Source organism: Falco punctatus (genome assembly GCF_963210335.1).
Source record: "Falco punctatus genome assembly, chromosome: 1".
NCBI lineage: Eukaryota > Metazoa > Chordata > Aves > Falconiformes > Falconidae > Falco > Falco punctatus.
Genome location: NC_137580.1, coordinates 16,228,613 through 16,252,735, shown reverse-complemented (window position 1 = coordinate 16,252,735; position 24,123 = coordinate 16,228,613). Strand labels below are relative to the sequence as shown.

Genomic DNA, 24,123 nt, shown 5'->3' with positions numbered 1-24,123 from the left:
GCACAAGAGAAGATCTGCTAGAAAGTCTAAAGGTTATGACTCTGATTTTGTGTTGTGGCTCTCAGAGGGTAGTCACATTATTGAACTTCTCTACTTTAAAATGAACCTGCCTGTACATAGTGGGGGAAAAAAATTGGAACAGGCAAACAAATGTAAGAACTATTCCTAGAAGGGTTTGTGGAGTAGTAATTCTCTTGCTGTGTAAAGGCAGAGTCTCATTTCATACATTTTGTTGCACCTATTGGTTAACCCCTATTTATACATACATTTTTTTCAGTTGCCCTTTCTCAAGAGACGACATTCTGGCATGTTCATAATTGTTTTCTCTGCTTTTAGTGCTAGGCTGATTATTTTTTTTTTTACCCATTTTCTTCAGCTTTGACTTCATTTGTATGGTAATGTATCATGCTTTGGGAAACTAATAAAAACTATAAATAACAAAATATTTGAATGTCATGTTGGGTCTCCAGTGCAATATGTTTGTTTTTTATTTAACAACTGGCAGTAGACATTTTCTTTTTTATTTACTAGTATATGGTCATGTCAATATGAATAGTGAGTCCACGGTGAGAAATCACTTTGTTTTCCTGTCTCATTTGTTACATTCCTTGCTCCTGTATTGTCTCCAGTCACTTAACAGGTTTTTGTATGCTTATTGATACATCTGCTTTTTCTAATTAATATTTTTGACATTTAAAAATAGTTTTATAAAGCTTTATAAATACTTGGAGTTTTTAAATAATTTTAAAATGCTAGTCTAATTTCATTTTATTTGGGGAGTGGAAGATACTGATGAGATCTGTGCACTATTACAGATTGAATTGGTAATGTCAAATATATGTAAGGTTACTGGACACTTACCACTGTAAACTGTACTTCCAATTATTTATTAACTTACTAGACTTTCATCAGTTACATGGACACTTTCCTTGCTGTTTTTGTTACACTCTCGTTTTCTTTCTTGGCAAAACTTCAGCTAGAACTGTTCAGCTAGTCAGGTCTAGTACTTCACTACAAACATGCTCCTAGCTCCCTTCAGCTTTGTTCTTACACCTTCCAGTGGAAAAATCATAAACGGGTGTAGAGCATAATCGTAAGGAGGTGAAGAGCAGAAACCAACGTAGGTGAAATGAGAAGAATGGCTCCTGACTCGATGTCATTATCCCTCCTCAGGGAGCAACAGAATACACAGATGTCAAATATTAGGGCTAGTAATAAATCCCCCTCCATACAGGGCTATTCCTATCCAGCCACATTTATACTAAAAAGTTGCTTGCTTAGCTTTCTGGGTAAAATATCAGATTAAGACAGTTCTCAAAATAGGAACTGCAGCAGCCTTTCACAGCATGTTTTATGTATTGGTATTTGAGAGATATTTAGATTAAATTAAAAATCTCTAAATGTAATTATAAAATGTGAAATCAAACACTATTGTGCTGTTAACAGAAATGTCATGCTGTTTTTTGTGGACTTTTAATAGTCGTTCTTTTAAATTAAGCTCAGATACACAGCAATTTTTGGAATGAAAAATTAACTGCAGTAAACTGCAAATAAATTTGTATTTCAACTATTTTAGGAAACACTGTTTTGTGTTTTCTCTACTTAGGGTTGTCTACAAGCTTTTAGCATCACAAAGTGAAGGCATCAGGGTGCAAGCTCTAAAAGTGATGGGATATTTCTTAAAGCATCTTGCTCCAAAGTAAGTATTGATTTAGGTCCTAAAAAAAGCCCCACCTCTCCCCGCTGCCCCCCCCCCCCCCCCGGAGGAAAAAAGGTAGGTTTTTACACATATATGCCATGGTGTATGTATATGTATCTATTTGTACAGTAAAAAAAGCTGTACTGGAGGTTAGTGAGTAAATACGCTTCACTGAATAGAAGCTACTATTCTTCAAGTAACCTTCAATTTGTTTGTCATTAATACATTTCTGATATGGTGGAATGGAATTACTTGTTATTGGCAGCTTACGTCCAGGCATTATCACTTCCTTACCAGGTTCATTTAATACTTGCAGTATGGCTACTTGCTTTTTAAAGTTGTCTTTTTCCATAATTCCACAGAAATCAGTAGCAAGAATTAGACTGCTGAGTTTGAACCCCATGTTACTTACTGAGAACTAAATCTAATATGTCACAAGTTGACTACAATAGTAGGTAACTAGTGAGATCGCTGTCCATGGTTGTATTTTTGAGTGAAACGAGGACAAAGATGCCCTTTCCTTAGTGTTTATCAAGAAATCCCTGTGGGTGTGTTCCAGCTTCTTGGGCCTGCGGATGGGTAGACTGCATTTATGGAAGAAAGTTAGCTGTCGTCTGTCTGTCTTCAGCAAGTGACTTATCCTTTCAGAATTTGAATCGTCACCCTTTTCCTTAATGAAAAGTGAAAGACAAGGGAAAAAATGAAAAAGATGTTTCCAGTGATTTCATATTTCTTGGGGCACACTGTTGAAGCTTTTTTTTCCCCTAAAGCAAGTTGAATTTTATCTTTCTGTACTATTTTAGGAGAAAAGCTGAAGTCATGCTTGGACATGGATTGTTCTCTTTGTTGGCTGAAAGGCTGATGCTTCAGACAAGCTTAATCACCATGACCACATACAATGTCCTATTTGAGGTAGTAATATACTGTAGTTAGGATCCAATCTTCCTAATTACTTGTAAGACATGTTAGAAAATTGCTTACATATTTGTGTTGATATGTTCCAGATGACATTAAACCTTAGCCTGATGCAGCTGAGTGCTGCTTTTTTCCAAAGCTCACTACTTGAGATTTTCCCCCCTCCCCCTGCCCCAATTTGGTGATGCTTATTATGAACAATTCTAGATTATGAGTAACCTGAATGTCTCGAGCAGACACTCATATTTTACTATAGCAATGATCTTGCCTTATGATAATTGTTTTGGTTAGATTCAGGTTTCTCTTCCACTGTACTTAAAATAACAGTGTGTGCTTAAGAGAAAGCAAAAAAAAATAGTTTAGAGTAAAATTTTAGGTACAGGATGAAATAAATTATCAAGTTAGACAAATGGGGGCTTGGTTAATTTTTGGAACCATGGAGAAATAACGATGGTGCTGTATGAAGGATGTATCCAACTATTTTTCAGTGAGCTGTCTTTATGAACATTGATATGGCATCTTTTTCTTTTTGCTAGATTCTGACTGAACAGATTTGCACTCAAGTGATACATAAACAACATCCTGACCCAGATTCAACAGTGAAGATACAAAATCCTCGTAAGAATGATACATGTTTCCAAGTGCTACCATATGAAAAATTTGCTCTAAAAAGCTTATTAATTACATCCACCAGTCTTAATTCTGATATGTTTCACATGCTTTCATAAAAAAGGAAAGATAATGTGCATTTAGTTGGAGTTATTTAGGAAGTATGTCTCTATAGCTTTTGAAAGAGGTTTTACATGTCTAAATGTGTATGTAGTTCATAACTCACCATTTTTGGCTGTGCAGTCATGTTAGGAAATGGTTTTTCAAGACTTCCATGCACAGGATACTTTGATTTAATACATGTTAAGGTTCCTGCAAAATTCTGATTGCATTATTTAGTGATGTCAGACTAAATTACCTGAAACATGGAAACAGCCTTCATCTTATATTACATTCCATATGACAATACTAGATGGAAAGTAGGAGAAATGTATCTGCTCGCTGTTTTGGTTAGTCTACTTTATGGGAAATACCTTGATATGAAACTTTAGATCTAGTCTCTTGAACTAAGAGACAGTACTGATCTCCTTTACTGAGTCATATGCATTATTGATGTGCTCTGCGTATAATACAACGGACTTATGATAGCTTTTGGAGTTAATTTTTTTTCTGGAGAAATAATAGATTTTTCATTTTCATAGCTGCTTTGTGATTCAATGTAGGTCATAGTTGTGGGTTTGCTTCTTGTGGCAAGTGGGGAAGAGAAAGGAAAGCAAAGCAGATACAGAGGAAAGAAAACCAGTTGCAGTATGCCATTTGCCTTCTGGTAAATCTGTATGAAGCAAGAGATGTGAGGACATTTCTGTTACTTTCTCTTAAGATTTTTTTTTTTTAAGTTGGGAGTCACTGCTGTGGTTAATACAGATTATTTGTACTGTGAGGTATGAGTCTGGAACTATCTAGGTCTAGCAGGAAGAGTGATTTCTAGAGGACCTTTTTAAGATCAGTGCTAATATTGGATAAGGAATTTATCTTTTTAAAGAAATTGTACAATGTGAACTGAAGATCACACTGACCATGTTCAAATTGCACCCTAATTTATTTACTTTAAAAAGAAGTTGACATTGTAACAAGAACAGTGGCTGCCCCACTGCTTCAAAAAGTGGCATGTACTTGCAATTTTGACTGTCTTCTAAAAACACAGGAAACGTTATGCTTATAAGAGATAAAATTTTATGTCGGGAGGGTTTTGTCCTTTTTCTCAAACTTTTTTTTTGTAACAAATTGTAAAGTATAATCCAAAGTTGTTCATTCTTCAAAAATTCAGTATTATTAAAGTAGAGCAAAATCTATGCATTTTTCTCATATATTGATTTTATAATAGATACATCATATTATGTGAACTTCCTTGAAAAAGGTTCTGACAGATTCTTATAGCTTGTCATTTGTCATGCAGTAAGATTGGTGTTGCATAAACCTGATAATTCAAACAAAATACAGAATAATTGAACTTGGATTCCATTTTCTTCAGCTGTATAGGTCTGCAAATCCCCCTGATGGTGACCAGATTTGAGAAGTCTTTGAGGAAGGGATTTGTATTATTTAAACCTTCTACTCAAATAGAGATGTGCTTTTTTCTCAGTATAAAACTTTTTTATGTAGCATCACTTTTCTTGTACAAACAATATTGGAATATGTCCTCTATATTATGCTGTGTTTAGTACTAATGCTTCGTTGTTCATGAACTGTTTTACAGAGATTTTGAAGGTTATTGCAATCCTGCTACGTAATTCTCCACAGTGTTCAGAAACTCTGGAGGTTCGGCGAGCCTTTCTTTCAGATATGATTAAACTTTTTAATAACAGCAGAGAAAATAGGAGGTAAGATAGCTTGCTATATGCACATATATACGAAGCAAGTAACAAGGTCTTCTAGTAAATTAGACTCATTAAGCAGATGTGGTTTCTTTGCTATTTGGAAAATTCGATACTCTAGTACATAGCCATTGTTCTAAACATGTTGAATTCCTGACTTAGCTGATGTATATTTCTAAGATATATTTTGAAATTTGATTAGATAACACGTGTGTATTTTGCAGGAGTTTGTTGCAGTGCTCTGTCTGGCAGGAGTGGATGCTTTCCCTTTGCTGTTTTAATCCGAAGACTTCTGAGGAACAGAAGATAACTGAGATGGTGTATACTGTATTTCGAATTTTGCTCTACCATGCAATCAAATATGAATGGGGTGGCTGGCGTGTTTGGGTGGATACATTGTCAATCACACATTCAAAGGTGAGTGTCTGAAATAGTCGGGAAATTTTATTATGCTGTGTAACTAGATTTAGAGCCTTAAAGCAGTGTATCATATAGTGAGATAGTCTTGAAGTGAGGATCAGTAGTTAAATAAAAGCCTCTTGTTTATATCTGTTGCTGAGCATAACTTTCTAGTTGACAATTTTTTGTTGTTGCTCAGATTGTGGTAGTATTAGTTTATATTGAAAGTGGCACATATTTTCAAAAATGAGATAAATTTCAGGAGCGTTTAGGAGAAAATTTAGTGCTGGTTTTGCTTTTTGATAATGACATGAACACAAGGTGGCGCACCATATCTATTCATAAACAAAAATACCTTTTAGTAACATCAAAAGGCTGTAAAACAAAACAAAAGTGAAAAGCAAAGAAGTCCAAGTTGAGACAAATGCTTCAGCTGTTAAGCTGTCGCAGAGTACAGGGTGCAAACACGTATCCTCAGTACGAATGAAACTATTACCCTTTACTCTTCTGATTTTTTGGTTGTAACAACCGGAATTATATCATAAAAATTATTAGTGGATCTGCGAACCAAGGCACAGTCGTATAAAAGAGAACTGCCCTGCCTTACTCTGAACAAAAGTGTGAGGCTGGTATGGCCTCATGATTGTTTTGGTTTATCAGAAATACTTAATTAAATTGCAAATTCTGTATTTCTAAATACGTGAAACTTAACAGTGTGAAAAGAACATATGTGAATTCTTAAGGTCACTTTATGGTTCTAAGGAATTGTTAGCATTTTTGAGGTCCTTCATTTGTATGAATTTTCTTCTCAAAAACAGTCAGTCTGTAGACAGCAAGAATACTGTGGTTTTGCAGTTCTGTTTATCATATTCATAGCTTGATGGTGGATTATAGGGCTATGGGGAGACAAATGTAGAAATCTGTATAATAACTGTGTGAAATAATATCATTAAATAATCACTTAGCTAAATGGAATCCAGGTGCAAAGAATCCAGGGCCAAATTTCAACCCTCGTAGAGATCCCGTTTTATTTGTTGAAATGTCCTTAATCTTCTTTTGAGTTAGCTCTGCAGTCTTCAGAAATCCTGTTTCCTCTCTTTCCCCCAAGATGCAGAGGGCGTGAGTGGAGTAGATTGTACGATGGCAAGCTGTAGTCAGAGTAAAGATCCCTAACGTGCTTTTATAGAAACTGGCATAATTCAAAGCATTTGTGTGATTGCTGGGTAACTGCCCCAGGGAAGGGTGGAGAGGTGAGTGAAGGAAGGCCACCTTTCTGCCTCAGTTATGTGGAGCTTTGGTGTACTGAATTTAAAAATTGTCGAACATGTTATCTTATAAGCTTTAGTTCTTTCTACTCTTAAATTCTTTTTGTTAGATAACGTAATATCAGAAATCTCATTTAAGTAGCTTCTATGTCAAAATGATGATGTGGATTTTTGGTCATTATCGTTAGTGACTTTAATGTGGCTAATCAATGGCCTAGAGGTCATAGAGGGAAAACCAAATATTTCTATTGTGATGCCACAGCCAAATGTTAAGAAAGACCCCACAGTTTTAGAAAATATTGAAAAAATTGAGGTACAGGTAATGTTACTTTTGGCTGGTGTTTTTTTCAAAAGGCTGTAAGTTTTTGTGCAGTACTGTAGTGAAAGAGAAAATTACATGCTTCGCTCTGTGTTTCTCGTTTTGGTTTCTGGCATGGTGAGGTATCCTTGGTTGTAGAAGTAACTTCCAGTATCAGTTTTCCCAAGCCTAACTTTGTTGGCTTTCTGTTCAGTATGTAAGGACTATTTGTTCTTCCAACCTATTTCAGAGGGAGTTTTACCATGGCAAGGGTAAAAGCGTGTGAGTGTGGACAGAAGTAGCAGCAGAGCGGTGTTGTAATTTTGAAGGAATCGTAAAGTTCAGTTTATTTGGCAGTTGCTGCTAAGATTGTCCACTTCCAGAAGCCTAAATGAAAATTATTAAACAACAAAGGCACCCAGAAACTACCTTAACAATAGTGATATGAATGATGATGCAGTAATCAAGGATTTTAAAATTGGATTTTTTCCCTTTATTATGCATTTGCAATTTGTACTTTTAATAAATAATACATGCAATTATTCAACTGGCAATATAACTACCTTTTAATTACATAAGCATAAGTGGATAAATTACAGAAAAGCTCTTCGTGGTAAAACTTTACTAATCACTTGAAAATGTCCTTATAAACTGATATTAATATCTAATGAAAATGAATTTTTAATCCCTCTAATTTTGCTTGTTTTGAATATTCTTGTATCCTGTTATACCAATATTGAGATTCATATAGATTCACACATAACATAGTGTAGACGTAATTCAGTGGGCAAATTGTTTGATGCTAAGTGCATCTCAGAAGTTTTTGATTTCTAGCATGCTTTCAAAGTAATGTGGGAATTATGGGAACAAAAGTATTTCCTTAACATTGCTAAGAGAATAACCAATTTGTGTTTTTATTATTTCATCTCTAATTGTATTGGGTTACTGCTTATTTTTCCTTTTTACAACCCTTTGCGCTGTTCTCGCCACTAATTTATAACACCATTCTATGATAAAGAACTAGTACATAAAGGACTAGTGTTACAGAATTGGATAGGTTTTGCAGAGCTACACATCAAGATACATGCAGCTGCTATAAAAAGCCAAAGAAACTCAATTGCAATTTTATTGTCCAGTTTGATAGATTTCCTGCCACCTTTGTAGCAGGGAAGCTGTTTGTCACTGTAACCCTCTCCTCCAACAGCTGCACAACGTTTTATAAGCAGCAATGGCTTTGTAGCATAATTGCACTACATTGGTTTACTTGCACCCAGAACTTAGAAGCTGTGTGTAGCCTTTTTAAAGCCAAATTTCATAGTATTACTCATGTATTTTGTTCATTTCCATATTATATTTTTTGATGTTTTCCAAGTATTAACACAGTGTATACAAAGGTGTTTAATCTGTGGCTTCTAGTTCAATAAACGTTAATGAAAATATTAAATCACCACTCTAGTTTGTTCTAATTGGCCAGTGCTGAATTTATGAAAGCATCTAAGAACTTTTGTTTTTTGAACAGCATAACCATACTAGCTAGGCCTTAGATTTTATCTGTCTAGCCATGTTACTGTGTAAAAAGGACCAATGAGTTTGGGGTTAATAATAGGAAACAAGTAAAGAATGCTGGACAACTTGCCTTTTTGACCTTTTGGCTTCACCAAGTGTTAAAAGAATATAATGATTTAGACAGTACAATACACTCCTAAATTATATGAATGTTTTAAGCTGCTGGGAAGAACTAACATTTGCTTATCTCAGGCCCTTAAGTATATTTTACTACTTAAAAGTTGCTTCATGTTACCATGTGATCTAGTTAAAGAGACGATATTTGGGATAAATTCTGATGTGTTTTTTTAGTGGCTCAAGAAATTTTCCTGGACTAAGACACAGAAATGTTAATATGTATAAGCTACAGGTTTATTGCTGTATAATTGGAAATACTTTGTTCACTGATCTGAATGAGAGGTAGTATAATCTTAAAATGTTAGTACTCTGACTTTAACATACGATGTGTTTCTAAATAATTGTTAGTTTTCAGTCTAAGAAGTGTAGTTGTAATAAACATTGAGTGTTAAGTGAAATTGTATGTTCTTTGGTGCCTTGTTCATTTAATACAGGAGGGGGAAAGAAAAAAAGAAAAGGTGTACATAACATTTACTTGTGTTATGTTTGCCTGATTTTTGTCACTATCGGGGGAGGAAAAACTGGCAAAAGCAGCAAAGATTAGATGGTGGAGAACTTAATATACAATGGCAATTTAAAAACTAATTTGCAGAGAAGTGAACGTGACTCTAGATTTAGAAGGTAACAAGCTATTGGGATCTCTTGACTCTAAATCCCATTGGTGTTCATGAGTTATTGAGGACAGTTTTGTCTCCGTTTTTTCTGCCTATCTTGAAGAAGGTAGAGTCTCCCATGATGTTACATGTGGGCATTTTTAGCTCTAGGGCATTTTGAAGGCTTCAGATGTTCTTCGGTCCCCTGAAAAACGTCTGCATTGCCCTGAGGGGCAGCAGAGGTAGCTAGCCAAGAGGGTCACTGTGCTACTGCAGGTTTTTGATTTTCAGTTGTGCGATGCCCAACAGATCAATGAAGCAAGGCTGGGGGAGGTGCAGCTTAAGCAGCACACTTGAAATACTTAAATATGGGGTTCATTCTTAATGGTCTAAATAGTTTTTTAATTAAAAAAAATACTGCTTATTAGAGACAGAAATGGTTTTCAGGGGGATCACCTGATTTACGGGGAGCAGAAGGAAGTTGGAGGTTGGAATGTGCAGCCTCCTTTAAGGTGTACCCTTCAAGATTGTGGTTATGACAGAATCCTTCACCTTTTCTAGGTGTTGCCTTGTTACATCTTTATAGTAGGTGTGTGGGAAGGCTTTTCCTTATCAATGCCTCTGAGAAGAAAGTTATTTCATTATTCAGCAGACAGAATGGTTGTGAGGAGGGATCTGTACCACTGATGGGCTCTTTATGCATACAGCATGTATGGTTAATGGGGAGCTACTCAATCTCATTATTCACTCAGTTTGAGTGGGATGTCACGAATAAAGCTGCAGAATGCTAACATTTGACTAATTCAGACTGAAAGAAAAATGTGAAATAGGGGATAGGAATAGAGTGAGCAGGGTAAACTGAGAATTTTTGAAGCAGGAAAGAACAGGATCAGCTGGGTAGAGGAAGCTGCCCAGAATTCTTAGAAGAAGAGTGTAATAGGGATTTGCTTCTGATCGAGAAGTGCCAGAGGTCCCAAAAGTACCAAAAATGGGAAACATTTGCAGTAGAAAGAACTGATGCATAAAGAGGCAAACAGCTATGAGAAAGTCTTCCTAAGCAAAGATGACTTGAAGAGAACATTGATTCTCATCTGTGTAACTTGGCCTAAAAATCATTGGAAGATGGGACCTATGTCTGCAGCCTCAAAAATTCTTAGTGGTCTCCTCTGCTATTGCTGCAGGGTTTGAGGCAAACCTCCTTCATACTTGCTGCTACCTGTATTCAGGTTTTGGCAGTTTTGTGGCTGTGGGGACTGAACTGGGCCTCTGGACCATGAGTTGAAATGATGGATGTGGCGTCGCTGCTACGGGGCTGCCAACAACATATGAAGACATTGGAAAAAGATGGCTAAAGAAAGAAGGTCTACAGCTGGGTATTATGATAATGCAGATTGGTAAACACTAAATTTAGTTACAACATCTAAACATCAGATATGCACAAGGCAGAATTTGAGTCTACTGAACTGTAGGAATAGGGGCAGGGATTGAGACAGAGAAGAAATACATACCCTGAGAGGATAATGTGTTTGTGCCTTGCAATTTAAACAATTTAAAAACAATAGTTACATTAGTGAAAATAAGCAAATACATTTGGTATGCTGTTTCAATTTATTATTGTATGGTGGTGTAACAGGTAAGTTATACCTTGATTTGAAAATAAAATGCTGCCAATATACATGAAATTATCTCTCAGATATGCAAAGACTTACAAATTATATTGACTAATACTTGCTTTCTTATTCTGGAAATTATGTGCATGCATTTTTTTTTTTCCCTCAAGCTGAGGAGAAGAAAGGCAAAAGTATTGCTACTTAGCTGAAGATGCAGGAACATGAAAATGTCTTAGTACAGTGGTTTTATTTCCTTCTTCCCTGCACCCCCTGCCGCCTTGTGTGTCAGTGAATGCTTTTTGTGGTGGAAGCTTAGATTCCTAGAAATTTCTCATATGTAGTGTCCCGCATAATATATGTTAATTTGCTTCTCTTAGCTTTCTTCTGCAAACCACACAGAAATAACCCAGAGGTTCTTGAGGTCTTTAAGTCAGTGTATGGTGCGCACGGTAGTATTGTTTGTATCGTTCACTGAATTGAAAAATTAGGTTTGATACCTTCAGATATTGGTTTGTCCTGTCTAAACAGACCCGGGTTTTTTGGAGATCAGTTTCTACTTTTAAACAGTTAGTGTTGCTAGAGAAGAAGTGGAAAAACACATAAATAAGTCCTTGTCAAGATTTAAAAGTTGTAATGCTTTCTGGAATTATGAAGAGCTTATTGATGGTGTCAGCAGCACAGGAGCTAGTTTGTACTGAGCAGACTCTATACAAGGAAATAGCAGTGCTATATAATTGTCTGACTTGTCTGGCAAACATTCCCTTCCTCTCTTTACAGAATTGCCCACCTGATAATGAAAACAAGGACAAAATCTTAATGTATAGTTAAAATTTTCTTCCCTGTGTTCTTCAATGCAAATGTCAATCATCTTAACCTTTTTCATTGCTGTATGCTAATTTTTCTCCTTGGCAATTAGGAAATGTTGGATGTCAAATTAAGTTAAAATTAATGGTAAAGGCAAATGTTGCAGTTATTAGCTCACAAGTGTCTTTAACTAGTAGTGCGTAGAAATGCATTCCAAGTTGCAAACAGCTATGGATTAACCATCAAATGATGGTGAAGATTAATGATTGGCCTTTTAGCTCACTAATTTAGAACAATTTCTAGTAATTAATTTTGTACTATCAGCTTTACAGTTGCAAATACCTTAAGGAAAATAAAAAATGACTTAAGTACATTGAAGGTTCTTCAAGTTAACAGTTGTCTCGTAAATTGTTGCACGCTTGCAGATCCTGATGTTTAATCTTTAATAACTTTTTATATTACCTCTCTCTACTTGTATTAGTAATCATAATTTCTACTTCATTTTGCATTTTTGTTGATACTGTTTTTGTTAACCTTAGGTGTTTTCTCTGTAGGGTGTATTGTTTGACTTTCTGAACTTGCATGCTTCATAAATGGCATGTCATGCAACAGAAGTGTGTGGGATATTATTTTTGTTAAGCTTAGGTGTGTGTTTTGTAGGGTGCATTGTTTGGCTTTGTGAACTTAGGTGCTTCATAAATGCTGTGTCATGCAACAGGAGTGCGGGGGAAGAATTGTCTAGTGACTCCATTGTAGTACCACTATTTCTTGGTCTTCTGTCAGACAAATAGAGTGAGCAGAGCTGTTTATACAGCCTTGCTGAAAAGTTGGATTTTACAAAGCATCATTTCTTAAGTTAATTTTCTTTTTTTATGTAAATAAGAAAATACCAAACTCAAAGTGCATGTTTGGAAAACACTGGTTTAGGTAGTCTGCATAATTGTATGCATTGCTATTTCAATTTGAATATTACGTAAAGTACATTAAGTGACATGAGTTATTGCTGATGGATATGGTGGAAGTAGAAATTGCTATCCTTTTTAAGTAGGTTTTGGTTGGTTTTGTGAGTGGTGTTCTCCTGTAGTTCTGTACTGTATGTCTTCTTCACCAGGGTATCTGTCTTTACAGTTTCGTGCATTGTTCTTAAATGAATGTCTATTTGCATCAAATTGTGCTTAGATTTATTTACCTGTAAGTTTATATTGCCCATCTGTAAATATAAGTTGTCTGTTTTGACCTTCTTTCCACTCTGTGTGTGTGGTAGTGATTAAGAGCACAGTTTGGTTTCTAGAGTGTTGTTCTGTAATGGCTTCCAGACCATGGTCTCGTCTCTGTTTAAGATGAGACCGATTGTGAAATTATATTGCATCCCTGTACCATGCGTTGTGTTTTTAACTGTTGATCATAGCTTGGCAAAGGTCAACTTGTTGCAAAGTTGATTGCGTCTCTAACCTATACAGTCAGTAGAACTCATACTTGTGACTTTCAACAGCCTTAGCTGGAAAAACAGAACCGCTCAGTTTGTAATTCATAATTCACCTGTTAACAATCCAAATTAATACAAAAGCCTGTGGTGTCTATCTGACTTGAAGGTAGCACATGTAGGTTATTAGGAAAATCAAACCATGCAACAGGGAAGTCTCCTAAGAGACAAAGAAGAGAAAGAAGCATGGTAAGATTTTGAATAATAAATTAATAAGTATATATTGTTATTAAATACTGGGGGGCTTTGCTGAAAGAGTGGCAAGGTTTTAGATAGAATTTGATTCTCTGATTGTTTGGATTATAAAAAAATAGGAAGTCTTAGATCAAGATGAACTTTTCTTCCAGCACTGAAATTTTAAGTGTCTTTGAAAATGAATGAGAAGTTACAATGTGAAGGAAGGAGCTTGCAGGCAGGGGGAGTCCATTGTTGGCAATGCAATAAGAATTTAAGCTATTAAGACTAACTGAAATCTTGGCTATGGTATATTTATTAATGAAGCTGTGAAGTTGCTAATGAGGGGCCAGAAAATTCGGAGCTTTCAGTAATGTAATATGAAGTATGACGTGCACATAATGGTCTTGTTAGGATTATGGAGATGTGGTGGGATTGCTCCTGTGACTGGAGTGATGCAGCGAAGGGGTAGCAGCTCTTTAGGAAGTATGGTCTGGGAAGATGAGGAATGGGAGTTGCCCTTTATGTGAGAGAGCAGTTGGGAGGTCATGGAGCTCTGCCTGGGGTGAATAGGAGCTAACAGAGTTTCTGGATTAGGATTAAGGAGAGGACAGATAAAGGTGACTTTATGGTGGGTGTCTGCTACAGGGCACCTCACCAGGAAGAGTGAGCAGGTGAGGTGCTCTGCAGACAGGTAGGAGCAGCCTCATGTTTGCACACGCTGGCCCTCATAGGCCTGATGTGTGCTGGAGGGGCAGCACAGCAGGACGTAAGCAATGCAGGAGGTTTCTTGAGTTCATTGACAACTTCCTCCAAGTGACAGAGGAGCGGAAGAGGAGAGGTGTTTTGTTGTACCCTCATACCTCACTAGCAAGGGTCTTGTTGGGAATGTGAAGGTCAAAGGCAATCTTGGCTGCAGTGACCATGAGATGGTGGAGTTCAGGATCCTGAGGGGCAGGAGGTGAGGAAAAGCAAGCTCACAGCTCTGGACCGTGGGCAATGGATTTTGACTTGTTCTCAAGCAAGGTTGATTTAATGCTATTAACAAGATGGTAAATTTGGTAAGAGAAAATTTGAAGATGCAATAGACTTTTGTAAAGGGCATTGGCTTGGTAGCACACTAGAAAAAAGTCAACATTACAAGTATTTCACAGGCTATGCAAACAGACGCATCTAACTGACCATTTCTCCAAAAGCAGTTGCCAGCACCGTAGAATGTGTTCTTGGAGTGGATAGTGAAAAGCCATAGAGTAGGTTGCTTTTACTCCTGCATGTGAGTTTGAGACTTACTCTGGAATGATGCCTGAAAGTGTGCATGTTCACGCTATTAAAGATTTTTTGAAGAGCTGGAAACATGACAGAAAGGGGTCACCAAAAGGATTCTAGTCCTTTAAAATGAAAGCTTATTCTTTTTAGATCATCCTGTTACTTCTCCATCTTTTGGGCTTTTAAAAGGATTATTATAGTATGTTAAAGAAAAAAACACCACACCTTGAAAACATGGTATTTCTTCCTTGCTGAGGTATTTTTAGTAACTCAGAAATGCAGACATTAGTGACTAGAAATTGAAGCTAGGTTTTTAAATGAAGAAGGATACTTTTTTTTTTTTAAATATGGTAGAATAGATTTGGAACAAATTATCTATGGGAGATTTCATCTATTGATTTCTAAAACCAAGGCTGGACAACCTTTTGGATGCTGTCATCCAATCCATGTTACTAGGCTCAGTGTGTAGGGAGGTGGATTAAATTCAAGGGGCTGATCTGATGTTACTTTCTAGCCTTCACCTCAGTGATTCCTTGAAGTGCTAGCGGCTGTAACAGAACTGATGATATGCTTTTAGAATGCATTTAAAGCTGTATTCCTTGATGCTTCCAATTTGCTTTAACTAGATTGGTAATTTATCAAAGCGCTTTCATAGATAGAGCTGCCAGAACGTAGAACTTTATATTGCTGTTAAAGCTTGTTGTGTGTTGTAGGGACCAGTGTAAGCATCAAGTGTTGCTTTATGAAACCCTTGCAACACTGTGAATGTGCTCTTTTTGCAAGGTGGATTTAGTAACTGCCAGCCCTGCGAAACATCTCTATGATTAGTTCCATTAAGATTGAATTGTTGCTTTATTGAACATGTTCTGTGAGTCATGTACTATTCTCCATTGCACTCAAGTTTGAGCACTGAAGAAAAATAACGTTTTGTAAGAGATCCCTCCAGCCACTCTCGTGATCAGCGTAGTGTCATTGTGCCTATCCCCATTTGTAGGGGGGAGAGATGACCACAGCAGCAATAGAATTTGACGTACATCCCCCTTATTTGCCCCTTTCCACAAAATAAAATGAAAGGAAGAAAAAAGTGTCCTTCACATCTTCATTGTTACCTTGCTTTGCCTTGGTTCAAGGGAACTAGTGAAATAAGATTTTGAGGCTATACCTGAGACTTGTTCAACAGTTCTGGAAGCAGTGCATACATAACCAGAGAGAAGAATTCAGGTCTCGTACTTGGATGTAGCTTATCAGTGTTAAAAAAGTAAATATACAGCGTACTAAAGCCTGCAAATACTTTTGAGAAGTCATCGTTCCCATGTATTTTTCGAAATGAGCGTTGCCAATAACAAGTCTGATACTGAAGACAGAAATGAGTAAAGGTAGCTACGTTATCACAGATTTGCTGCAGCTCTACTTGCATTGTGTAGGTAACGCATATACATGTTGTGGGTAAATGTACTTCCTGGGGAGTTAAGTTTTGCTGAAATAAACAATGTTCTTATTTGTGGAATGTTTCTTTAGTATTTGTTGGAATAAAACTTTTTAGTAGTTTTGGAAATGGAAGAAGCAACGGGAAGAGAGTGAGAGGGAAAGCTAGCTGAGATAAGCTCCAGATAAGTTGCTAGGATTTCTTCTTCAGAAAAGTAATGATTTGATCAAAAATAACAGCTTTACCTAATCATATTTTTGAAAACAAATTAAAAGTGCAAGGGAGAGCTTATTAGCATGATCCACTTTGGGTTGCTTTTGACATCCTGACTGTGGTACCATTCAGGGAGGAAGTATTGCTAAAATAATAATGTCCCCCACATGTTCTATTTAGCAATATCCGATAATCAGATATTTCATAGATCTGTTGTGATGAATGAACTTTCAGTCATTTGTAATAATTCACACTTTTTTTGTTTGTACATAACTGATTTTAATACAGGAAGACTTTAAAAAAAAAAAAAAAACAGAAGGAAGATATCCCAGTTCTGTTGCTAGAGATTGGATCGACTCAAACAAATAACATGCTTTGTCATGTGTTGGAATAGTACACTGCTCCTGCAGTACTTTATATTTGATTGATGGAGAAAATAGTATATTAAAAAGCTGATGCTGCCAAGAATATTCCTTTTTACTTTTGTTCTTTTTTTATGCTCTCTGATTTTTAATCTATAATTTTTAGTACCTTTTTAATCTGTCAAATTAAGTTTTGACTTACATGTATTGTGTTAAGAGAAAATATACCTACTCGCTAATCGTCACTTTGAATACCATGTACCTGGAATTTTTAGATTAGATCCAAATGAATGACTTCAGTATGTAAGAGAATAAGAAAATGTGCATTCATATATTTAGTAAAGTGTACTGCTCTATTTTGTCTATAGAAAATGTTTATAATAAAGAAAATGGCTAAAAAATTAAAACCCTCAGCTGCAGCTTATATGTTGGGAAATTTTTTAAGAACTAAGTTTACAGATAAATAAACATATTTGTTATAGAAGATAAATCTAAATCTTAAATACAAAGGTATGGACAAACTAAATTGAATGGCAGTGTAATAAAAACTTTAGTGAGATTTTCTTTCAATACACAGCTATTTATTTGGGCAAATTAGTTTTATCAGTATGTTTATATAATTTTTCTATCTGGAATTTTTTTATGTATACCTAAAAAAAAAAAAATCATAATTTTTTTCAGCTCATCTGTAGGAAGGTCTTCTCACTTCAATCGGATTGTGTAGCTGTTCTCATGTGCCTTTTAGACTGAGTAACTAGCATTCACTAAAGGAAAAGTCCTTTGGAAAATCTTAGGTATCATTTGGAGATCTCCAGGATTTTGGCTTCATTACATGCTTGTCTCTGCTCTGACTTAGTGTGATTGTATTTTTTTTAATGTAAACTTCTCAAAGTTTATTTGTCTTTGAGGGTTGTTGAGCATACTCAAGGTGCTAAAACGATGTGAAAGCTCAGCTATAGTAAGTGCTGCTGCTACTTGTCACAGTGTTCCCCCTTACACAAAAATTGAGTTTGTCAGACAGCCATCTCAAATTTAGTAATTATCTGGATGCTATGCTGTGCATGTTTATCTGCATCCTATACAATTGCATAAATGCAAGTAGCACAGATAACTAATTACAGATGACCGTAACCTAGGAAATAATGCAAGTGTTAACTATAATTATGCAACTTGAAATATTTTCACTTATTTTACTATCTTTAGTAGTTCTTAAAACTCTGATTACTTTTAGTAAATAATTTCTCATCCTTAGGATCAACCTAGGATTTTTTGACTCTGGTGTTACCTTTTTTCTTTTCTTCCTTTTGGCCAGGAATACTAGGTACACTTAGGGAAAAACTTGCTCTCAGTTGAAGTGATTTCCAATGTGAAATTAATTTATTTTTTTTATCATAAGGACAGTATTGAGTATAAATTTGTAGTATAACTTTGTAATTTGAGCAATTTTTTTTTTCCAGAGAAAACAGTCATTAATGTATGGTTTTAATGTATTTTCAACTCTGTTCTTTTAGGTAACTTTTGAAATGCACAAAGAAAGTCTTTCTCAAATGTACAGGGAATACCAAGGGAAAGGAGATGAAGGAACTGGAATATGTTCTTCAGCTCCAATTAGAACAATTTCTGGAGTTAGCAAAGAGGCAGAAACCAAGGGAAAGCAACAACGTTTGGAGTTAAAAGATGATGCTACTGTTCCTTCCAGCATTATTGATGGCGATATGGAGTGCAGTATTGAAAAGAGAGAGACAGATACTTCATCAGATGGTGACCAACAAACTCATTCAGTATCTGATCATAGGGAGAAGTTAGAGGGGGAAGTCAGGGAGACTACTCAGGATTTAAAAGCAGTGCCTTGCATGGATTTTTCTCCAGAACCAGAAGCAATAAAGCCCAGTGTTTCAGAAATTACTACTGGAATAGCTGAAGCAATTGAAGATTCTCTGAGCAAATCTGAGGAGCTTGTGGAAGACGCAGTAGCTGTCACTGCTGCTTCTTTATCAGTGCAAACTACTTTGGAAGGACAAACTCCTGAAAGTCCAGAAAGCCTGGAAAAATCAAGGGTAGAGGTGGAAGATGAAGATGACTTTGTTGATTTGAAAGAGGAAAGTAGTATGCCTTTATCTTCAGAAGAACTTACAGAAACAAACAAGGAATGTAGCTCTAATGAAAGCAAAGTGACAAAGCAGGAAAAAGCAATAGAGAAGCAGCCTGAATCTCTGCCTTCAAAATCTGAAGATACTGAAGGTGTAGACGGGAAAAAACAAGAACTGACTTCTTTACCAGAAACAGTGAGTTCTGCAGTTCAAGAAGTAGTGATTCAACCAAATTCAGAAGGGAAGAAGCAGCTGGAGAAAGAAAAGATTTTTAGTGAAACCAAAACAACTGAACAAAACGCAAATGCACAAGTGCCAGAGCCTGCTGGCACCTCTGACAAAAGAATCGCGAAGCTTGATGTTTCTAGTGTTGCATCAGATACAGAAAGACTGGAACTGAAAGCTAACACATGTTTAGAAGCACCTCTGCCCCCCAGATCCATACCCGAGGTAAATATAATCTGTCCTTTATCTGTCTAGGTTAAAAGCAAAAGGAAGTTCTTATTTTATGAGACTTTTGAAAAAGTGTGCCCATATACATTTTGGGGATTTTAATGTCTGTGGATTTTGTGAGTTATCTCAAGAATACTTTCAACTTTTTATTAAAATAGCCTGAATTCTTGCTTATTTGTGTACTGGGAAGTCTCTCAAAATTTTATTCTTTGTACGTCCACTTAGGGATGCTGAATGAGTCTGAGTAGTTGGCTAGATGGATACTTCATCTGTGTTGGTACTTCTGTTCTTAAGTTTGAAGACTTGGAAGAAACATTTATATATTCTGAGAGGATTTTATCTAGAATTTCTTCTTCTTCACTCAACTTCAGTTTTGCTTTTTTCAATTTTGGTCTCTTATAACCTCAAGTCTTACAATTATTGAGAAACAAACATTGCTTGTGCAGAAAAAAACAACACTAAGTTTCTTTCATATCCTGATGGAACTTGTGAAAATATTTTTTTTTACACTAGCTACTCTGCAGGTACACAAATATACATATATATATTTAGAACTATAAAATTTGATAGGATTGTCACTCCATCACGTCAGCCTACATTTTTTTCTGTAAGTGTAATTTAAAACTGGGCTTCTGTTGTATGCTGCAGTGCTCCACTCCTCTAGTCTTTAGTTTCTGACTGAGCTTTTTGTGGTTAAATAGTCATGTATCTGAGTACTTCCCTTCTGCAGAGATACCTGCTAATGGATGCTCTTCATTCTGCACCATTCTTCCTTAAAGGAGGAAAACTACTATCTACAGCAACATATACTCCCCCTGTGGTAAGGTTGGGTTGCTTGTGTATGCCTTAGACTGACAGGAGTAGTAGTGCAGCTGTAGACTAGTTTGTAGGTTTGGTATATCCAGTAACTAGTGTTTGTATAATAGTTTTAGCTTTGTTTGTAAACATGTATATGGTCTAAACTTATTGAATATCTAAAATCTCAAGTCTGTTAACTAATGCGTTTCAGTGTATGCCACGGAAACTAATAACTAGAGTGTGGTTGGTTTTTTTTTTTTTGTGTCTGCAAACTGTGTATTCAGAGCTCAAAGCAGCAAAATTCTTCAGGACAAGAGCTAGCCGCTACATCAGATGTGCAGAGAAGAGACTCCAGGTCAACTGTGTTCCGGATTCCTGAGTTTAAGTGGTCACTAATGCATCAGCGCTTGCTCACAGACTTACTTTTTTCCATAGAAACAGATATACAGATGTGGAGAAGGTAAATTTCTATTCTTTATATGGAACGATCTAGACTGGCAGCTCGGTTGTAATTAACTTGAGAGTTTGTTGAAACTGCATCACTCTTTGACTTCCAATTTTGTACATCTGGTATTTTCCTCATTCTTCAGTAGCCTTACTTATTTTGTGACCTATACCCAAATATTTTCAGATTTTTTTTAACACTCTTTATAGACATAAATGTTTATTGGTTGAGGGTCTGCACATATATTTTGACTGAAACCTCACTACGTTTAGGTCAATGGCAGTGTTGCTGCTGATTTTCATTAGACCATGATTTTCATGTTCCTAATATATGTAAGGGCCTGCATCTTTTATTAGTATCTAAATATGGATATCTTTTTTTAAAAAAATCTATCCCAAATAGTATTTATTACTTCTACATTTACACACACTGTATTTCTGCTTTGATAGGGTTCTGTGAACACAGGTGTTCTATGCATTTATGCATTTAAAACTAAACTTGTAACAGGGACTTGGAATGCAATCATCAAGAAGAATTTAGTAAAAAAAAAGCAAACAACCATGAACTTTGAAAAAAGTTGTAATTCTGCATGTTAACATTAAAAATTAGTAACTTACATAACAGTGGTGTCTATTATTTGCTTGTAGTAGTGAATGTGAAATTTAAATTGAGCCATATAGTTGTGATGACTGATAAAAAGGAATGTAAGGATGAATAGAGTATTTAAGTGTTTAAAGCAATTTAAATTGAGGTGAATTTTTGTCTGACTATAATTTTTAAGGTTGTGATTAAATGAACCTCTCAGGATATCATCAGATGTAGCTAAAATATTTTTAGTTTAGGTTCTGTTTTGAAAATCTAGTTCAGTGTTTAACAGAACTTAAGTTTTTTTGTTTTGTTGATTTTTAATTTGAGAAAGCCGTTAGTATTTGCTTTTTTTTTTCCAAAGATTTAAGTTCAAATCTACTTCACACTTCCAGCAAACTTTATTGTATTACCTGATACAGTGATTTTTGCTGTAGCAAGTAATCATAGACAAGCCTATAATATATCTTTATCCAAGTGATGATTAATAGGCATCTTGATGATTTTAGCAAGCTATGATCTATGGAGGTTTAAGAACAGAAAGGAAATGGTAGTTTTAGGTTTAGATTAAGATTCATCAGTTGACTCTTGTAGTCATGTGTTATTTGCTGCCCCGCTGTTGTCTGTTTTTAGGTTTATGAAAGCATAAAAATACTAAAATACCACAAAAATAAAGCTGTATTCTGAATGTTTTTTTTTTTTTTGGACAGCCATTCTACAAAAACTGTGATGGACTTTGTGAATAGCAGTGACAATGTCGTATTTGTGCACAACACAATTCACCTCATCTCTCAAGTGATGGACAACATGATCATGGCTTGCGGTGGTATATTGCCATTGCTTTCTGCTGCCACATCTGCTACTGTAAGAAATTTAATTTTTGTTTAAAAATTTCTTTTGTGGGAGGATGCCTTTCTTTATGCACTGTATTAGTGATTATATTTGTCCTTTTGGAAAACAGGAATGTATGTGGGATATTTCTACAAACACCTTTCTTCCTTTTTTTACATCCGTCTTTCCCTGAGATAAATTGGATGCCTTCCCTCTTTACCTGAAAACATAAAAAGAAGTTGCCTATCTTCGTTGGTCTTGAATGGGATTAAATCCCAATGCTAATGATTGTTCCTAGAATATGACTAATTACAACTTTTGAATGTGACTGAAAATGAACTTCCAGCATACGTTTTTCTTCAATTAAGTTGCAGGAATGTCACCTTTGTGAAGAAGTAAATGCTACTTTCAATTTTTCTCTTGTAGCATGAATTGGAGAATATTGAGCCAACTCAAGGGCTTTCAGTAGAAGCATCTTTAACATTTCTCCAGAGATTAATCAACCTTGTGGATGTGCTAATTTTTGCAAGCTCTCTTGGTTTCACTGAGATTGAGTCTGAGAAAAATATGTCATCTGGAGGAATTCTGCGACAATGTCTTCGTCTGGGTAAGCATATAAAACCACTTAATGAGCATAGGAGCTTGCTGTTACTAAATAGTTAGCAATTGTTAGCTTTGGTTTTTTTCTGTCCTTTTTTTGTTAAATCAAGATTAAACTTAGTCAAAGAAGAATTGGGATCTTTTACTATGTTACTATTAGCATAGTCTGCAATGCATACACATGAGGTTCTTTTCCTCTTAAAAAAGTTTAAATAAAAAAATTACTAGGTTTGGTAGCCTGACTGTTGTGGATGCATGTGTTCATTTTATCCACAAAGATACTTCTTTTGCCAAAGTTCCCCAAATAGTCAAGGCTGAGAATATAGCAGCTTTAAGAAAAAGAAATCTTGTGTACAATATGTAGAAAAGAGGTTTAAATCTTAAGGTTAGTAGATGGAGGTATGATGAAAACTAGAGATGCAAATTTCTGAAGAGTAGGGTTCAAACTGGGCACTAGTTGTATCCAGTATTAAAGGCTGTTTGCCTCAAATTGTATTGAAAGAAAGTGGTCATCACCTATAAAAGTAATGACTGTTCTGGAAATGTGAACATACAGGACCATAACTGGGTTTACTTAGTTAACACAGGAAGAGTATTCATGCTAGTTGCATGCTGTAAGATTTTTGTAATGAAAAGTTTAATTTGCATGAGTGCCAGAGCAGCTCAGAGCCTCAACAGTAACTAGCCTTCCTCTCCCTTTCTAGGCAATTAAAACTTTGTGCAGGTAGAGCAAGATTTATGGGATGCAAACAGGTATAGAGGTGGGGTAGTTCTTTTTTCCTTTGAAAATAATCTTAGAAGATGAAACAGGTACAATTGTGAAGCTAAAAAAATAAATCATGTAACTTCAGAACATTTAGTCCACGAGTAACAGAGCATTGCGAAGCAAACATTGTCATTTGTTTCATTAGTGTTTCACTTGGCTTTCTTCCTTGCTGGTCTGTGAAATATAGCTGTCTTCACCCGCCCTGCCCCATGGTTGTATGCATGGTGAAATTTCACTGAGGGGTGCTAACTTACTTTGAAGAATCCATTAGATATAGCATACGTGTACTAGTAGTTTAGTATTAATTATTACTCATAAATTATTAAATAATTCTGAGCATTGTTTTACAACTATTTAAAATTTATGGAAGCAAAATATCATTTTACTGATGTGTTTAAACATTTTAGTTTGTGATAAACAGAAATGTATTATACAGCTCTGTAAGGGATATAGACAATACTATTTCCCGGAGTAATTCTTAACATTTCTTTTCCCTTCAAGTATGTGCGATAGCAGTAAGAAATTGCTTGGAGTGTCAGCAGCACGCACAGATGAAGCCTGCTGGAGACATTGTGAAGAACCAAAAAACAGTGCAGGGCTTTATAGGAACAGGAAAGACTGCAGCAAAGGCAAGTATAAGACCACATTCAGGAACAGAAAAGTCAGTAATTATTACTGTGTACAGAGAGGGGCAAGTTTTTAAGTTTATACCTGCACCGCTGATATTTTAACAGAGGTGAAGGGCATAAACTGACAACCTGAAGTATTTTTTCTAAGATGCGAATTTAATACTGACGTATTTAACCTTTCACAGTGAAATAAATCTGTCACAAGAACTTGCCAGATTTTCTTTTCCCCTTTAAAGATGAAGTGCATATCTGATCTTTGTGCTCTAGTTATGACAATATGATGTACAATGGGTGATTGTACACACAGTGCTTC

The 24,123-nt window shown here is 35.8% G+C and overlaps 1 protein-coding gene across 3 annotated transcripts in view; it reads left to right on the top strand.

Moving 5' to 3' along the window:
* LRBA (LPS responsive beige-like anchor protein) overlaps positions 1–24,123 on the top strand; it is a 417,388-nt gene that overhangs the window by 65,555 nt on the left and 327,710 nt on the right. For 2 of the 3 annotated variants that reach the window (XM_080368631.1, XM_080368630.1), the window contains exons 17-26: positions 1,607–1,699; positions 2,503–2,611; positions 3,151–3,232; positions 4,920–5,043; positions 5,262–5,454; positions 18,125–19,153; positions 20,239–20,414; positions 21,695–21,848; positions 22,242–22,422; positions 23,683–23,810. In XM_080368631.1, coding sequence (XP_080224757.1) covers positions 1,607–1,699; positions 2,503–2,611; positions 3,151–3,232; positions 4,920–5,043; positions 5,262–5,454; positions 18,125–19,153; positions 20,239–20,414; positions 21,695–21,848; positions 22,242–22,422; positions 23,683–23,810 — 2,269 coding nt within the window. Of the gene's footprint in view, positions 1–1,606; positions 1,700–2,502; positions 2,612–3,150; positions 3,233–4,919; positions 5,044–5,261; positions 5,455–18,124; positions 19,154–19,886; positions 19,977–20,238; positions 20,415–21,694; positions 21,849–22,241; positions 22,423–23,682; positions 23,811–24,123 lie in introns of all 3 variants that reach the window. The other variant, XM_080368629.1, reaches the window with a different exon arrangement.